Here is a 15,815-nt window from a genome sequence, read left to right as displayed (position 1 = left end):
TTTTTATCCTCACCCGAGGACATTTTTTCATTTTTTGTTCAGATAGAGTGGGGAGGGAGAGAGAGAGAAACATCGACGTGAAAGGGACACATCGAGTGGCTGCCACCCGCACAACCCAACCAGGGCCGGGGACAAACTGCAACCGAGGTACGCGCCCTTAGCGGGAACCGAACCCGGGTCTCTAGGGACCGCAGGCCGACGCTCTAACTGCTGAGCCAAACCGGCCAGGGCACCACTGCTTTAAGAGACACACAATAATTTCATTAATCTCCATGAGCCAAGGAAAAGACTGAAGAGACTGATGTACAGGTAGTCTGAAAGATGGTTTGAGTGTTCAGGAAGCCACCTCCTATCAGGAGCCCGTCCCGTTTGTTTGACAGAGCTGTTCCCTTAAGGCGAAGGAGCACCCCCATCCCCAGGCGTCCGGGGGGCGTCCGGGGCTCTCAGGGCTGCGCTCCAGCTGAGGGAAGAGGCCGGAGGGGCAGCGGGCCTTCCACATCGGGCCATTATCTTGTTTCTAGTCTAGGTGCGCTCCCCTCGCACTGCTCACCCCGGGGATCCCCGGCATTTGTAACAAAGAGTAAGTGGTGGCCCCGGGAAAGCTCTTCCCTTTTCTTCAGGTGGAGACCTCAGGGCTCCCCTAGTCTTCACCGGTTCCCTTTATTTGTTTTTTCTTTATTGATATTAGAGAGAGAGGAAGGAAGAGGGAGAGAGATAGAGACATCAGTGAGAGAACATCGATGGGCTGCCTCCTGCATGTCCCCCACTGGGGATGGGCCCACAACCTGGGCATGTGCCCTGACCGGGAATCGAACCAGTGACCTCTTGGTGCAGGGTCAACAGTCAACCACTGAGCCACACTGGCGGCTTCACCGGTTCCCTTAAAGAACACGGAGCTACTGCTTCTTAAACAGCTTGATGTGCTATAATTTACTTCCAGAAAATGTACCCAACCTAAATGTACAATTCAGTGATTTTTAGTAAGTTTGCAGGGTGTACCCCAATCTAAGAACGTTCCCATCAGCTCACCAAGATCCTCGGTGCTTGTCACTGGAAACCTGCTCTGGACTTCTGGGCACTGCATGCACATGGAATCATACCCTGTGTCCCGGTTTGCCTCGGCCTCTTGCTCGGGGCGGGACGTGTTTGAAGTTCACCCATGTTGTATGGTACGTCAAGTCCATTTTATTGCTGAATAGGATTCCACTGCATGGACATATCAGTCAGTCTGTCCGTCCACTGGTGCATGGACATTTGGACTAACCTGGTTTGGGACTGCTGTTACAGCAACGCTGCTACGGACGTTTGCGTGTGTTCATAGTAAATGGGTTCCCACTTCTCTCGGGTAGATTATTAGGGATGGAATTTCGTTGGTTTTTTTAAGAAACTCCTAAAATGCCCGGCTGGTGTGGCTCAGTGGGTGAGTGTCGACCCATGCACCAAGAGGTCACTGGTTCGATTCCTGGTCAGGGCACCTGCCCAATTGTGGGCCTGATTCCCAGTGGGGGGCGTGCAGGAGGCGGCCAATCAATGTTCTCTCTCATTGATGTTTCTCTCTCTCTCTGTCTCTCCCTTCCCCTCTGAAATCAATAAAGAAAAAAAATGAGCCCTGGCCAGTTCGGCTCAGTGGTTTGTGTTGGCCAGCGAACCAGAGAGTCCTGGGTTTGATTCCCACTAAGGGCACGTTTGTCCCTGGCCCCAGTTGGGGTCGTGTGGGTGGCAACCAGTTGATGTGTCTCTTTCACATTAATGTTTCTCTCTCTTCCTCCCTCTTTCCCTCCCGCTCTATTTGAAGATAAATGCAAAAATGTCCTCAAATGAGGATAAAAAAATTAATGAAAAAAAAGATTAAGGAAAGAAACTTCCAAACTATTTTTCAGAGTGACTGCACCAGTACCTTCCCCGCGGCAGTGAGCGAGGCCCAGCGTCCCCTCTGTGCCAGTGCTCCTCTGTTTGTGTCATTTAATTAGAGCCATCCACTTTTAACAATATCAAAAGCAAACATTACTTAGATGGGATGATTGAGGTTGCAGCCAAGTTCTGTGACTTGTTTAATCATTCTCATCAAGTGGCCTTGACTCATCTGTTCATACAGCCTTTCAACAAATGTTTCTGAGCAGCACTGCTGGCCGGATTCACTGGCGCCCAGACGGTGCCTTCCCGCTTCCCCAGAGGAAGGCTGCTGCACGGACACTGAGAACAGGCTGACCCCCGGGCAGCAGCCTCACGCCCGGGCAGAGCCCGTCTGTGGCAGCCGACTGGGTCCCACAGGTGTTAGATCAGGGTCCTGGGTTGTCAGTGAAAAAGGACAGAAACTGCCCCCTCCGCCGCGGGCACACTGAGGGGGCCTGGGACAGCGGTGGCAGGAGTCCATCCTGGGAGGCGGGGCTTGGCCTCCGTGGGGCGTTCCCTGCCTTTCCTGGGCCTCAGCACAGTTGGCCAGGCTCTTCCCCAGAGCCCCAAACCCCAAACTGCCTGTGAACCTGGGTGGGAAAATTAACGTTCATTTTCACCAACCTCTAACCGAAATGTAGCATTTCCTCTAGTTATACATGTAGGGGAAACCACCACACCCAAGGCTGGTCACCAGTGAAATCTGTTCTCCTCGCGTCCGTCGCAGGTGCGGCGGTGCCTGCAGGAGTGCGCGCTCGCCAGTCCGGCAGCCGGCCCACCCCGCTGCTGCAGGGCCGCGCCGCCCAGTCAGGACGGAAGCACGTCCATCCATCATTATTTTGGTTTTCTTAAACATATTTTGATCATTTTAATATTGATAACATCTTTTGTAATTTGAATGTTTTATTTTCTGCATTGAAACCATATATTCTGAGAAGGGGCCCAGGAGTCACCAGGGGTGCAGAAAAGTTTCGGAGAATAGGTTCTCTTCCGAGACCCCCGTCGCAGCCCAGCGCCCGGCCCCTCCCCACGCAGGCTCGTCTGCCCCACGCTGCCTGCGCCCTGGGCCCCGAGACCAGTCACCCCGCCTTTCCCACCCACACCCCAGCTTTTCCAGCTGCTTTGGTCCAGGCAGAGGGAGGAGTGGGTGGAGGGGTGACGCTGACCTCTTCCTTTCTCATTCTGTTTCTGAAGGGGTGTCCAGAAGACAAGGTGACGCGGACAAGCAGTAGGGTCTCCCTGGCTGGACAGGAGCACAGGCCAGTTCCATGTTGTTTCAAAGTCAATGCCAACTGCATTGCCTCCTCACTTCCGTGCGCACGGGCTCCTGCGACACCAGAGGCGTCCCCTCCGTGTCCCCGGAGGCCCAGGTAACTGTTCTTCAAGTTTTAATTACTATCCAATCAGGGTAAATGTCCAGTTAGCGAGAGTAACTTTCAGATTGGGTTATATTAGCACAAGGTACATTTCACATTTTTTCCTACCAATGCGGTCGCCGTGTTTGCGCGGTTCCGCAGCGGTGGGAGCTGCTGCAAACGGTCCCGCACACGCACGTTCGCGGCACAGATCGTGTCCTCGTAAATTTCACCAACTTGACTGTACCTAGGGACATTTTCTTTTTTTTTCTAAAATAAACTGGCATAAAAATTTATATGTGCAAGAGAACAAGGGTGCTTGTGAGAAAAGCTCTGCTTTTGCTCCACTGAGGCCCAGCCGATTACTGAGAACAGCGCGTGCGGATTTGGGCGTGGGGACGCTCTGGCCCACAGGCACACGCAACCGTGCCCACTGGGCTAGCGCGCGATTCGCTCCAAACGGAGCCACGGAGACATCATTGGAAATTTGGCGACAAATGCTGGGGACAGCCTACGGAGGCGCCTCTGCAGGCATCTCGGAAAGAGCAGCAGACCCTCCAGACAGACCCCCAGCAGAGCCCGTCCCTGCTGCCCGCCCCGCCCACCACGCTCGCCACGCCCACCACACCTGCAGCCCACCACGTCCACCACGCCCCCACCAGGCTTCAGGGTGAGCCGGTAGCCCTGGGCAGGAGTGGCTAGTTTAGAAATCCAGTCTTCAGTCTCTAAATGTGCCTCTGAAATTTCCTGTGACCTAGAATCATCTTTAAAAAATTTTTCTTTTCCTTTATTGACTTTAGAGAGAGGAAGGGAGAGGGAGAGAGAGAGATAGAAACATCGATGAGAGAGAACATCTATTGGCCGCCTCCTGCGTGCCCCCCACTGGAGATGGGCCCACAACCTGGGCATGTGCCCTGACTGGGAATTGAACCGCGACCTCTTGGTGCAGGGTGGACGCTCAACCACTGAGCCACAGCAGCCTGAAGGTCCGTGTCCTTAACTGGGAATCAAACCCATGGCTCTTTGGTCGGAGGGCTGGTGCTCTAACCATCAGGCCACGCTGGCCAATGACCTAGAATCATCCTAAAAGCCTGCCTGTAAAGCCCCTTCCTGGTAGCCAGGGGTGGCCCCCCCAAACAAGCAGGCAAGAGCAACAGGGGCAGTTCCCCCTCATGCCAGAGAGAGGAACACAGAGCTGGGAAATCACTCACTACGAAAAAATTACATCCTTGCCAAGTCTGATTCTTGGGGACAAGAAGCCAGTATTACCCCATGTGATTAGCTATGAGGCAGGAGCCCCGTGTCCTTCAGGCAGAGCGGGAGCAGCTGCAGCTGGGAGGTGGTCTGCAGGTCTGGGGGTCCTCAGCTTCCTGGGTCCCTGGGTCTCTAATCACAGGTGCTGCAACTCTGAGAAATGCAACTAGAGGCCACTAGAAAATGAATTCTTATTAATTCACAGAGATCCTTCTATATCTCTCTCCTGAAAAATAGTTTTAGTTCACAGTCAGAAAAAGGGCAGGACAGCTGCTCCAAGCACCAATTTAATGGGGGGGGGGGGTAAATATAAATCAAAAGAAAAGTGTGGGTCCCAGGTACCCCTTGAGTGAGAACCACAGGTGGTAGGTTGGTCCCCACCTTTGCACTGTCCCTCAGGATCTGAGCTCACTCGGGGGGTCTCCAGGATTCAGTTTGGTGGAAGGCTGACTTCCTCTCTGTCTGTGGGTCTCCCTCATTGGATCTCCCTCATCGGGCAATGTGGGTCTCCAGAGAGCAACTCATTGAAGAAAGACTTATTCCTCATGTGACCTGAGAGAGACAGAGACAGAGAGAGAGCCACAGAGAACACAGGTCAGAGTGAGCACGTGGCTAGGCACTGACGTTTTATAGCCAAGTCATGGAAGTGATGTCAGGTCACTTTGCCATCTGCTACAGAGTCACTAATGACATCCGCACGTAAGGGGAGGGGACACATTCACACTGCGCGAGGAGGCGAAGACCGTGGGGAGTCACTGAGGAGAAGCCATGATCGGAGAGGCCCATGCCTTGCCCAGAATCACAGACTGGTCAGAATGCAGAGCCTGAGACAAACCCAGCCGTATGTCCTCAAAGTTGGGGTCCTAGCAGCACCCAGGTTTTCTCAGGGGCTCTGGAAAAGGCTGTGCTGCTGGAATCATGGACAGACATGGAGAGGGCATGGGGAGATGGTGAGCATTCTGTGACCTAGACGGGCATTTGGCCAGTATTTGTCTGAAAAGGAGCGCAGATTGGAAGCTCGGAGGAGCACCTCTGTCCACAAGCCACCAGGGTGGAGGGAGCCAGGGCCCCTCTTTACGCTGAGTTTGTGCTTATGCAGTTCTGAATCATACTCTCATTGGATAATTGGGAAACTGAGGCCCATAGAGAGGCAGAAATTGCCGAAGGTACATGACATTCAGAGTCCAGAGTCCAGGAATGTGCAGACCGTCCAGGCCAAGGCTCCCACCTCTCCCAGAGTTGGTTTGGAAATGAGAGATCCTGACGTATGGGGAAGCTCCTGCGATTCCTCCCTGCGTGGGGCTGTTTTGTTCTGGGATCCTGAATGAGCGCACTGGATGTGCGCACACACACACGCACATGCACACATACACCGACACACGTGCACACACTGACACATGCACACACTCACGCACATGAGCACACACATGGACACACGTGAGCACACATTCTAGATGTAATGACTCTGGGTGGGATTGGAAGAAAAGCAGACAAGGGGAGGTGACAATAGGCAGGAAAGAGGGTTGGGGGCATGACCTCCATGTGACAGCCCTCCCCCAACTTTACAGCTTTTATCACACAGGTGCCTGAACATCCCTAAGAAGCAGCTGCTACAACAATCCACTGTGCAGGCAGGAGACAGGCCCTGACAGGCACGGTGACTTATCCAGGATCGAGAGGAGGTAAGAAGGAGGGGTTGAGTCTGACCCCAGGTCTGTCTCCTCAAATCTAGGACCTGGCTGCACCCAGACCTTCAGGGGGTGTGGAGAGGGGTGTGCTGGTGTCACTGTGCACAGATATCATGTTCCATGGAGAAGGGGGTGAGCAGTCAGCGGCCCACAGGGCTGTCTGTAGAGCTGTTATCAGATGAGGGGACTCGGGGAAGGCGATCCCAGGAAGTGAGGTCAGACCACCAGAACTTGGAACCCCCGTAACCTAGCACCCACGATCTACCAACTGCCCAACCGCCAGCTCACTTGGCAAGAGATATTTCACAGTGCGAGATGTTCTCTTGCTGTGTTCCCACACATCGGGGCTCTGGCTTCCGGAGACCCCGCAGTGAGAGTTTTTCCAGACTCTGTAGACGGTGGTTCAACCCTCATCCCCGAGGTCTCTGGCCGTTTTCAAGAAGATCGGCGAAGGTAACACAAGGTGGCCTGGGTCAGACCAATCCAGGCCAGGCCACCTCTGTGAGCCATCCCTGTGCAGCCCACACAGTCTCCTCTTCATGTGGGGGACAGAGGGGCATGAAGGGAGGACCCTCGGGGGCAGGAACAGGTTGCTAGAGGTCCTGTCATGATCACACCCAGGACAGGGCAGGCAGGTGGAGAGGGGCTTCCTGAGGGGCCTCTTTTCTGTGCCTGTGGGAGGCCTAGGCCCTCAGGCTGCAATGACGCCTTTTCCTCCCTTGTGGAGGTCGTGTGTGTGTGTGTGTGTGTGTGTGTGTGTGTGTGGAGTGGAGGGTCACAAGGCTCTGAGACTTTCCGCCTGGTGTTGGGAACTGTATTTCCAGACCTCCACACAGAGGAACGGACAGGAGCTGACAGATGGGGCCACCATCCTGCAGGAGGCACAGGTGCCCCACATGTCCACAGGAGTGGCGCATGGAGCCAGGGTGAGTGTCGGTGACGAGCTGACCCAACTCCAGGAGCCCATGCAGTCAAAGGGGCCCTGGGTTCCAGAAGCTGCCCTGTTACCCCCTGAGATCCCTCCTCAAGTACAATTACCAAAGGAATTGGGGCCCCTGTCTCCTGCCCCCAACCAACTTGCACAATCCAGCCCCTTTCAGACCAGATGGGAAGTCACTGTTGTCAAGTTTTTAGGAATATCAGGAAAGAGCCTTTTGTACCATTTCACTTCATGTTCAGTCCAGAGTATTTTCCATGTTTTTCTGTAGACTTTCCCTATTTTATTATTATTGATTCTATAAATTTTATTATTTTTTTAAAAAACTTATCTTTATTGTTGAGGATGTTACAGATGTTCCCAATTTTTCCCCCATGGGCCCCCTCCACCCCACTCCAGCCCCCTGCCCTTGGCCTTCACTGCACTATTGTCTGAGTCCATGGGTTGTGCATATGTGCATATACATTCTTTGGTTTATCTCTTCCCACCTATTGCTCTGAGAGGCATCAGTCTGTTCCATGCTTCCATGTCTCTGCATCTATTCTGTTCATCAGTTTATTTGTTCATTAGATTCCGCATATAAATGAGATCATGGGGTACTTGTCTTTCTCTGGCTGGCTTATTTCGCTCAGCACAATACTCTCCAGGTCCCTCTGTGCCGTCTCAAAGGATAAAAGATCTTTCTTTCTTACAGCTGCATAGTACTCCATTGTGTATATGTACCACTGCTTTTTCATCCTCTCATCTATTGATGGGCACTTGGACTGTTTCCAGACCTTAGCTATTGTAAATAGTGCTGCTATGAACATGGGGGTACATATATTCTTTCTGATGGGTGTTTCAGGCTTCTTAGGGTATATTCCTAGAAGTGGGATCACTGGATCAAATGAAAGTTCAATTTTTAATTTTTTGAGGTAACACCATATTGTTTTCCATAGTGGCTGCACCAGTCTGCATTCCCACCAGCAGTGTACTAGAGTCCCCTTTTCTCCACACCCTCGCCAACACTTGTTGTTTGATGATTTGTTGATGGCGGCCATTCTGACAGGTGTGAGGTGATACCTCATAGTTGTTTTAATTTGCATCTCTCTGATGATTAGTGATGTTGAGCATTTCTTCATATGTCTCTTGGCCATTTGAATGTCCTGTTTTTCAGTGTCTATTCAGGTCCTCCACCCATCTTTTAATTGGATTGTTTGTCTTCCTTTTGTTAAGTTATATGAGTTATTTATATATTTTGGAAATTAACCTCTTATCAGATGTATCATTGGCAAATATGTTCTCCCATGTAGTGGGATTCCTTTCCATTTTGATGTTGGTTTCTTTTGCTGTGCAGAAGCTTTTAGTTTGATGTAGTCCCATTTATTTATTTTTTCCTTTGCTTCTCTTGCCCAAGGTGATGTATCAGTAAAAATACTGCAAAGTGAGATGCCTGAGATTTTGCTGCCTATGGTTTTTTTCTAGGATTTTTATGGTTTCATGACTTACATTTAAGTCTTTTATCTATTTCTGGTTTATTCTTGTGTATGGTGTAAGTTGATGGTCTAATTTCATTTTTTTTTTTTTTTGCATGTAGCTGTCCAATTTTTCCAATACCATTTATTGAAGAGGCTGTCTTCATTCCATTGTATGCTCTTGCCTCCTTTGTCAAATATTAATTGAGCATATTGCCTTGGGACCATTTCTGGGTTCTCTGTTCTATTCCACTGGTCTATATGCCTGTTCTTGTGCCAGTACCAGGCTGTTTTGATTACAGTGGCTTTGTAGTATAAACTGAAATCTGGTAATGTGATCCCTCCTACTTTGTTCTTCTTTTTCAAGATTGCTGCAGCTATTTGAGGTCTTTTTAGGCTTCATTCAAATTTTTGGAGTATTTGCTCTAGATCTGTGAAATATGTCGTTGGTATTTTTAATAGGGATTGCATTGAACCTATAGATTGCTTTGGGTAGTATGGACATTTTAATGATGTTAATTCTTCCAATCCATGAACAAGGTATGTGCTTCCACTTGTTTGTATCTTCCTCTATTTCTTTTCTCAGTGTCCTGCAGTTTTCTGTGCACAGGTCTTTCACCTTCTTGGTTAAGTTATAGTTTATCTCTAGGCATTTCATTTTTTTGTTGCAATGGTAAATGGGATTTTTTTTTAGTTTCTCTTTCTGAGAGTTCATTATTGTTGTATAAATATGCCATGGATTTCTAGATGTTAATTTTGCATCCTGCTACTTTGCTGAATTCATTTATTAGATCTAGTAGTTTTTGGTGGAGTCTTTAGAATTTTCTTTGTACAATATCAAATCATCTGTGAATAATGACAGTTTCACTTCCTCCTTTCCAATTTGGATCCCTTTTATCTTTTCATCTTCTCTGATTGCTGTGGCTAAAACTTCCAGTACTCTGCTGAATAAGAGTGGCGACAGCAGACATCCCCGTCTTGTTCCTGTTCTTAAAGAAAATACTTCTAGTTTTTGCCCATTGAGTATGATGTTGATTGTAGGTTTATCATATATAGCCATTATTATGTTGAGGTATGATCCCTCTATTCCCACTTTTCTGAGAGTTTTTGTCACAAATGGGTGCTGGGTTTTTGTCAAGTGCTTTTTCTGCAGCTATTGATATGATCATTTGATCTTTACTTTTCATTGTTTTATGTGGTGTATCACATTTACCGATTTGAGAATATTGTACCAGCCTTGCATCCCTGAGATAAATACCATTTGTTTGTGATGAATAATCTTTTTAATATACTGCTGGATCTGATTTGCTAATGTTTTGTTGAGGATTTGGTGTCTGTGCTCATCAGGAATACTGGCCTGTACTTTTATTTCTTTGTTGTATCTTTATCTGGCTTTGGGATTAGGATGTTGCTGCCTCAAAAATAAAAACACTCAAAAATATTCAAACACATGGAGGGTGAATGGCATATTATTAAACAATGGATGGGTTATCATCTATTTTAAAACGAGCTTAGAAATCTTTTTCTTCTTGAATTTTTTGGAAGAGTTTGAGGAGGATAGGTGTTAGTTCTTCTTGGAATGTTTGGTAAAACTCCCCTGTGAAGCTTTCCAGTCCAGTACTTTTGTTTGTTGGTAGTTTTTAAATTTTATTCTTTATTACTGCTTCAATTTTATGAGTTGTTATTAGTCTATTCAGGCTTTCTGATTCTTCCTGATTCCATTTGGGAAGATTGTATGTTTCTAGGAATTTAAACATTTCTCCCAGGTTGTCCTATTTGATGGCATGTAGTTGTTTGTAATATATTCTTACAAGACTTTGTATTTCTGTGGTGTCAGTTGTTACTTCACCTCTTTAACTTTTCATTTTACTTATTTGAGTCCTCTTTGTTTTTTGATTAGCCTGCCTAGAGCTTCACTGATCTTGTTTATCTTTTCAAAGAGCCACCTCCTTACAGAATCCTTTCTATAAAAATGTCTTTGCGAAGAGAAAAAAAAAAGAACCACCTCTTGGTTTCAAATATCTTTTGTATTGTTTTTAGTCTCTATGTCATTTATTTCAGTTCAAGTCAGTTCTGATCAAGTTCAGTTTCTGATCTTTATTATTTCCTTCCTTCTTCTTACTCTGGGCTTTTCTTGTTGTTCTCTTTTTAATACTTTTAATTCTTGGGTTAGCTAGTTTATTAGACATTTTTCTTGTTTCTTGAGATAATCTTATAATGGTGTGAACTTCCCTCTCAGGAAGGTTTTTGCTGTGTCCCATAGATTTGGAGTTGTGTGTTCATTTTAATTTGTTTCCAGGAAGTTTTTTTATTTCTTCCTTAATCTTCTTGGTAACCCATGAATTGTTTAATAACATGCTACTTATCCTCCATGTGTTTGAATGTTTTTGAGTGTTTTTATTGTAGTTGATTTCTGGTTTCATGCCATTGTGATCTGAGAAGCTGCTTGGTATGATTTCTATCTTCTTGAACTTGTAGGGACTTATTTTGTGTTCTAACATGTGGTCTATCTTTGAGAATGTCCCCTGTGCACTTCAGAAGAATGTATATTTTGCAGCTTAGGGATGAAATATTTCATAAATGTTAATGAAATCCATCTAGTTTACTATATCAGTTATAGTGTTTCCTTGTTGATATTTTGTCTGGAAGATCTATCCAGTGAAGTCAGTGGGGTGTTAAAGTCCCCTACTATGACTATATGTTATCAATCACTTCCTTAAAGTCCTCTAAGAGTTTTTCTATACATTTAGGTCCTCCTATATTAGGTGTATATATGTTTACAAGGATTATATCGTCTTGTTGGATTGATCCCTTTAGAATTATGTAGTGACCTTCTTTGTTTACAGACTTTCACTTTTTAAGGCCCATCCTCAAGTGTGCCTGACATCCCTGCACACCTTCTCCCAGTCTTACACATCATTGTGATTACTAGGGATGTTTCACCCAAAAAAGACATGGGGCTCATGGTACCAAGACTGTTGTTTTGCTGTTTGTTGCCCCAAGGACCATATCCTTGTGGCTCCTCCAGACAGGAGCTGGGGCCTCTCTGGGCTGCACAACATACCAAGAGGGTAACCAGTTATTGTGATGATCCTTCTCTTCACTGCTGAGGGACCTGAATGTAATTCCCTTCTGTTTACATTTCAATGGTCCTGCCCTGAACCTCTCACGTGTCCTAATCTCCTGACCCCTCCCACCCCATATTAGAATGTGAAAAGCCTCTGTGTTCCCATATTAGATTGGAATGTGTAGTCAGAAATCCCAGGGGTGACAGTATTAATACAGGAGGTGCTGTGCACCCTCTGCTCAGAAAATGACCCGAGACACTAATGTCTTCACCATCCCTCACCTCCAATTCTACTTCCCTGCCAAGAACCATTTCTCTCCTTCATTTACTCCCATCCCACTTCTTCCACAAGTCACTGAGTGCATGGGGTCTGAGCTGCAGCCACAACCCACCTGGCAGTTCATGAACTGTCTCTGACAGCATGTTCCTCCTCTGTGTCACTCCAGGGGGAGACGTCACCAACCCCGAATAGAAATGAGACCTGTATGACGCAGGCAGCTGCAGCTTCACCATCATCCATGGGTCTGGCCGGTGCGCCCTCTACGCTTAACACACCAGTGCCCGTGAACCTGTTTGCTGCTGGGAAGGCGGACGTCTCCAGCCCCAGCTACGTGCCCAGGTGGTGCAGCCTGATATTGAAGAGACTAGTGGTGTTCAAGGGGCTGGAGAAGGAGCTCATGTCCGTGGTGATTGCTGCTAAGGTGCACGGCTCCAAGCACACCCTGCGGTCCCGTGAGATTGTGCTGTCTCCCAGTGGAGAAGCAGAGACCGACCTGGTCCTGACCCTGTCACTGCCGCACAGCCACTGTTTAAAGGGAAAAAAGAACAATGTACAGATTATGTTGCAGCAGAGGAAGAGCAGGAGCACCCGGGGCTACAAGACGCTGGCCACAGGCGCCATCCACATGGCCGAGGTGGTGCAGCGTGCCCCTGAGGGGGACCACGTGCTGAGCCTCTGCAGCAGTGTGCAGGAGGCCTCCCAGAAGGTCGCCGAGGTCTGGATCTTGTCCCTGTCCAGCCAGCCCATCGGCCAGGAGGACAGCACCATGCAGGCTGGCCCCAAGTCCACGCATAACTGCTCTAGGGAGGAGAATGAGAGCCTCTCGTCTGACAAGGAGGCCAGAGATACAGCGTGCACGGGCCGGACCTGGACCAGGACGACCTCGGCGTGGGGAAGCCCAAGAAACAGCGACGATCGATAGTAAGAATGAAGTCCGTGATCAGGGGAAAAAACTTCAAACAGAGGGTTGTGGCTCAGCTGCACAGGTTCAAAGCGTCGGAGGAGGTGTTGGACACAGAGCAGGATCTTGATGAGCACATCCCCGAGGTGGAGGAGGACTTGGACCTGCTGTATGACATGCTGGAGAACCCCAGTGAGAGTGGTCCCGACACGGAGGAGGATGACAGTGTCCCCAGCACCCCGAAGCCCAGGCTTAGGCCGTATTTTGAAGGCCTGTCGCACTGCAGCTCACAGACGGAGCTCGGGAGCATGCACGGCGCCCAGAGCCAGCAGGAGCCTCTGACCCCACTGATATTCCCGAGAAGATTCGGGCCTCGGGCAGACAACCAAGCGACAGTGTCTCCATCTGTATAGCCCAGGGCACAACCACCCCCAGGGAGCAGCTGGCACAGCCCGAGGACACCCTGGAGGCAGAGTCCTCAGCCCTGGACGTGTTCAGCGGGAAGCGGCCGCTCAGCAGGTGCATCGCCAAGACCAAGTCCCTCGTCATCCTGTCCAGCAGGTCTGAGGGGAAGCAGGCTTGCTGCTGGGGCCGGAGCACGTCCCTGAAGGAGTGGCGGCCAGAACGGCCACAGAACGCGCGGGACAGCAGCCTGGACAGCGAGCGCTGCCCGGACACGTGGAGCCAAGCGCACATCCCCAGGAAGACCATGTACGACCAGCTAAACCATGTTCTCAGCTCCGACGGGCAGCTGCCCGAGAACATCATCCTGGTCAACACCTCCGCCTGGCAGGGGCAGTTCCTGTCGGAGGTCCTGCAGCGGCACATGCTGCCCGTGGTGTGCACCTGCTCTGCGGCCGACCTCCAGGTGGCCTTCGGCACCATCGTCTCGCGGATCCAGAGACACTGCCAGTGCAATTCCCAGCCGCCAAGGCCGGTGAAGATCGCGGTGGCCGGGGCGCAGCAGTACCTCAGCGCCGTGCTGCAGCTCTACGTGGAGCAGCTGTCCCGCAAGATGCCCGAGTGGCAGGGCTACATGTGCTTCCTGGTCATCCCGCTGGGGCCCCACCCCGTGGCCAGGCACCTGGGCTCCGTGGACTACCTCTACAACCAGTACTTCCAGGACCTGGCCTGGCGGGGCCTGTTCAACAAGCTGGAGGCCCAGAGCTCCGTGCAGGACTCGCTGGACATCGTGTGGAGGATCACGCAGTACATCGTGGGGGCCACCTGCGTCCACCAGCTGCCTGTCGTGGAGGCCATGCTCGTCTGCAAGCAGAGGGGCCCCGAAGAGGAGTCCTCTCAGAAGTTCATCCCCTTCGTGGGGCTGGTGAAGGTCGGAATAGTGGAGCCGTCCTCGGCCACGTCGGGAGATGCAGATGCTGCGGCCCCCTCGGGCTCCAGCGAGCTTTGGTCCACCCTGCCGTCCACGTCTCTGGCCGCCAAGGAGGCCTTGCCCGCCCCGGCCCCCTCCCTGTCAGTGAGTGGGGGCCTGTCCTCCCCCAGCCAGGGCGTGGGCACCAAGCTGATGGGGCTGCAGGTGGATTACTGGAAGAGAGACGCCGAGAGGGACCACCTGCCTACCGCCAAAAACACACTCAAGGGCACCTTCCGGTCTCTCAGGGTCAGCAGGGCGCCCAGCAGTGAGGAGGCCGCGCCCACCATGTCCATGACCACGGTCACCAAGGAGAGCAAGCAGGCGATGTTTCTGCCCAAGAAAACCAGGGACAAAGACGTGGAGCCCGGAAGCCAGTGCATCGAGGGCATCAGCCGCCTGGTCTGCAGGGCCCGGCACCGTCAGAGCCTGCAGCGGGTCGTCATCGACGGCGTGGAGGGGAACGACGTGAAGTTCTTCCAGCTGGCAGCCCGCTGGCCCTCCCACGTCAAGCACTTCCCCATCGGCATCTTCGGACACTCCCCGTCCACCTTCTAGCCCTGCCCTCGCCTGCCGTGGCCGAGCCCAGGAGGGCCCAGGTGCTTTTCTGTTAACGTTTCGGTTTACTACAGAGATGGCCCTGGAGATGCAAAGAGAAACTGTCTTAAGTGCGAATGTCCCACCACCTGAAAACCACAGGGTGGCCTCAGGGCCCCCACTGCTCTGCTCACAGAACGCTCTGGCGGGCGGAGGCCAGGCGGGCGGCAGGGCAGGCGGGCAGTGTTCAGCTGGAGTCACAGAAGGTGTGTTTTGGCCTCAGGACCTTGGATGCCTCCCACGGAAGGGTTCGCTCCTGGGCCACCTGCCCTGCCTGGAAGCCAGGACTCCGTGTCCCCGGGACGTCATCCCCAGGCGTGTGCCCAACTCAGAGCTGGTGGCCAGAGGCCAGGGCTGGCCTCTCGTTGGGGCGTCCTGAGCAGGACACGGAGGCTGGTCAGCCCAGCTCTGGGCCCCAGCTGCCCGCCAGCCACGTGGCCCCAGCACCATCCACTTGGCTTCCCAGTAAACTCCATCCTCACAGGGGAAAAGCCTTTATTTTTCATATACTATTGAGTTAAAATAAAATGTATTTTAAATAAAATGTAATAAAACGGTGTTGAAGAGAAGTGACATGAAATGTAACTGACTGTCGAGTGCTCATTCCAGCAGCCGTGAGCACACTCACAGCCTTTCAGGACTGTCCGTCATCACGACCCCTCTCTAGGTCAGAGCCTGTCACCCCGACAAAGCCAGCCCCCACCTCAGTCCTGCTCACCCTCCGCTCAGCCCCTCACAACCTGGTCTCCGTCCCGGGGTGTCCTGCTGTGGGTGTTCAAGGAACTAAAATCATAGCATATATGGCCTTTTTTGCTGGGTATAAAATCTTTGCAATTTATTTATTCAACAAACAACTAGGTAGTTTCTATGTTTTGGGCTATGTTTGTGGCACTGGGAATGGAGATAAGCCCCAGCCCCAAAGAACTCACAAGTAGTGTGGGGGGCACATAAAAATATGTGAGGTAGCAAAGGGGGCCTCTCTGGGTGGCAAAGACCAGAGGAAACTCATCCCACGGA

At 50.7% G+C, this 15,815-nt stretch overlaps 1 protein-coding gene across 1 annotated transcript; it reads left to right on the top strand.

Moving 5' to 3' along the window:
• Window positions 1-7,019: 7,019 nt before the first annotated feature.
• On the top strand, window positions 7,020-14,759 carry LOC118641361 (phosphofurin acidic cluster sorting protein 2-like). Its single transcript, XM_036278520.1, is given in 4 exon segments — window positions 7,020-7,116; window positions 12,095-12,773; window positions 12,776-13,165; window positions 13,168-14,759. Coding segments are annotated over 4 exon segments (2,691 nt in total). The 5' UTR covers window positions 7,020-7,086.
• The last annotated feature ends 1,056 nt before the right edge of the window (window positions 14,760-15,815 follow it).

Source organism: Molossus molossus, unplaced genomic scaffold (assembly GCF_014108415.1).
Source record: "Molossus molossus isolate mMolMol1 unplaced genomic scaffold, mMolMol1.p scaffold_m16_p_29, whole genome shotgun sequence".
NCBI lineage: Eukaryota > Metazoa > Chordata > Mammalia > Chiroptera > Molossidae > Molossus > Molossus molossus.
Note: the sequence above shows the minus strand (reverse complement) of the source record. Positions and strands in the feature narration are given on the sequence as shown.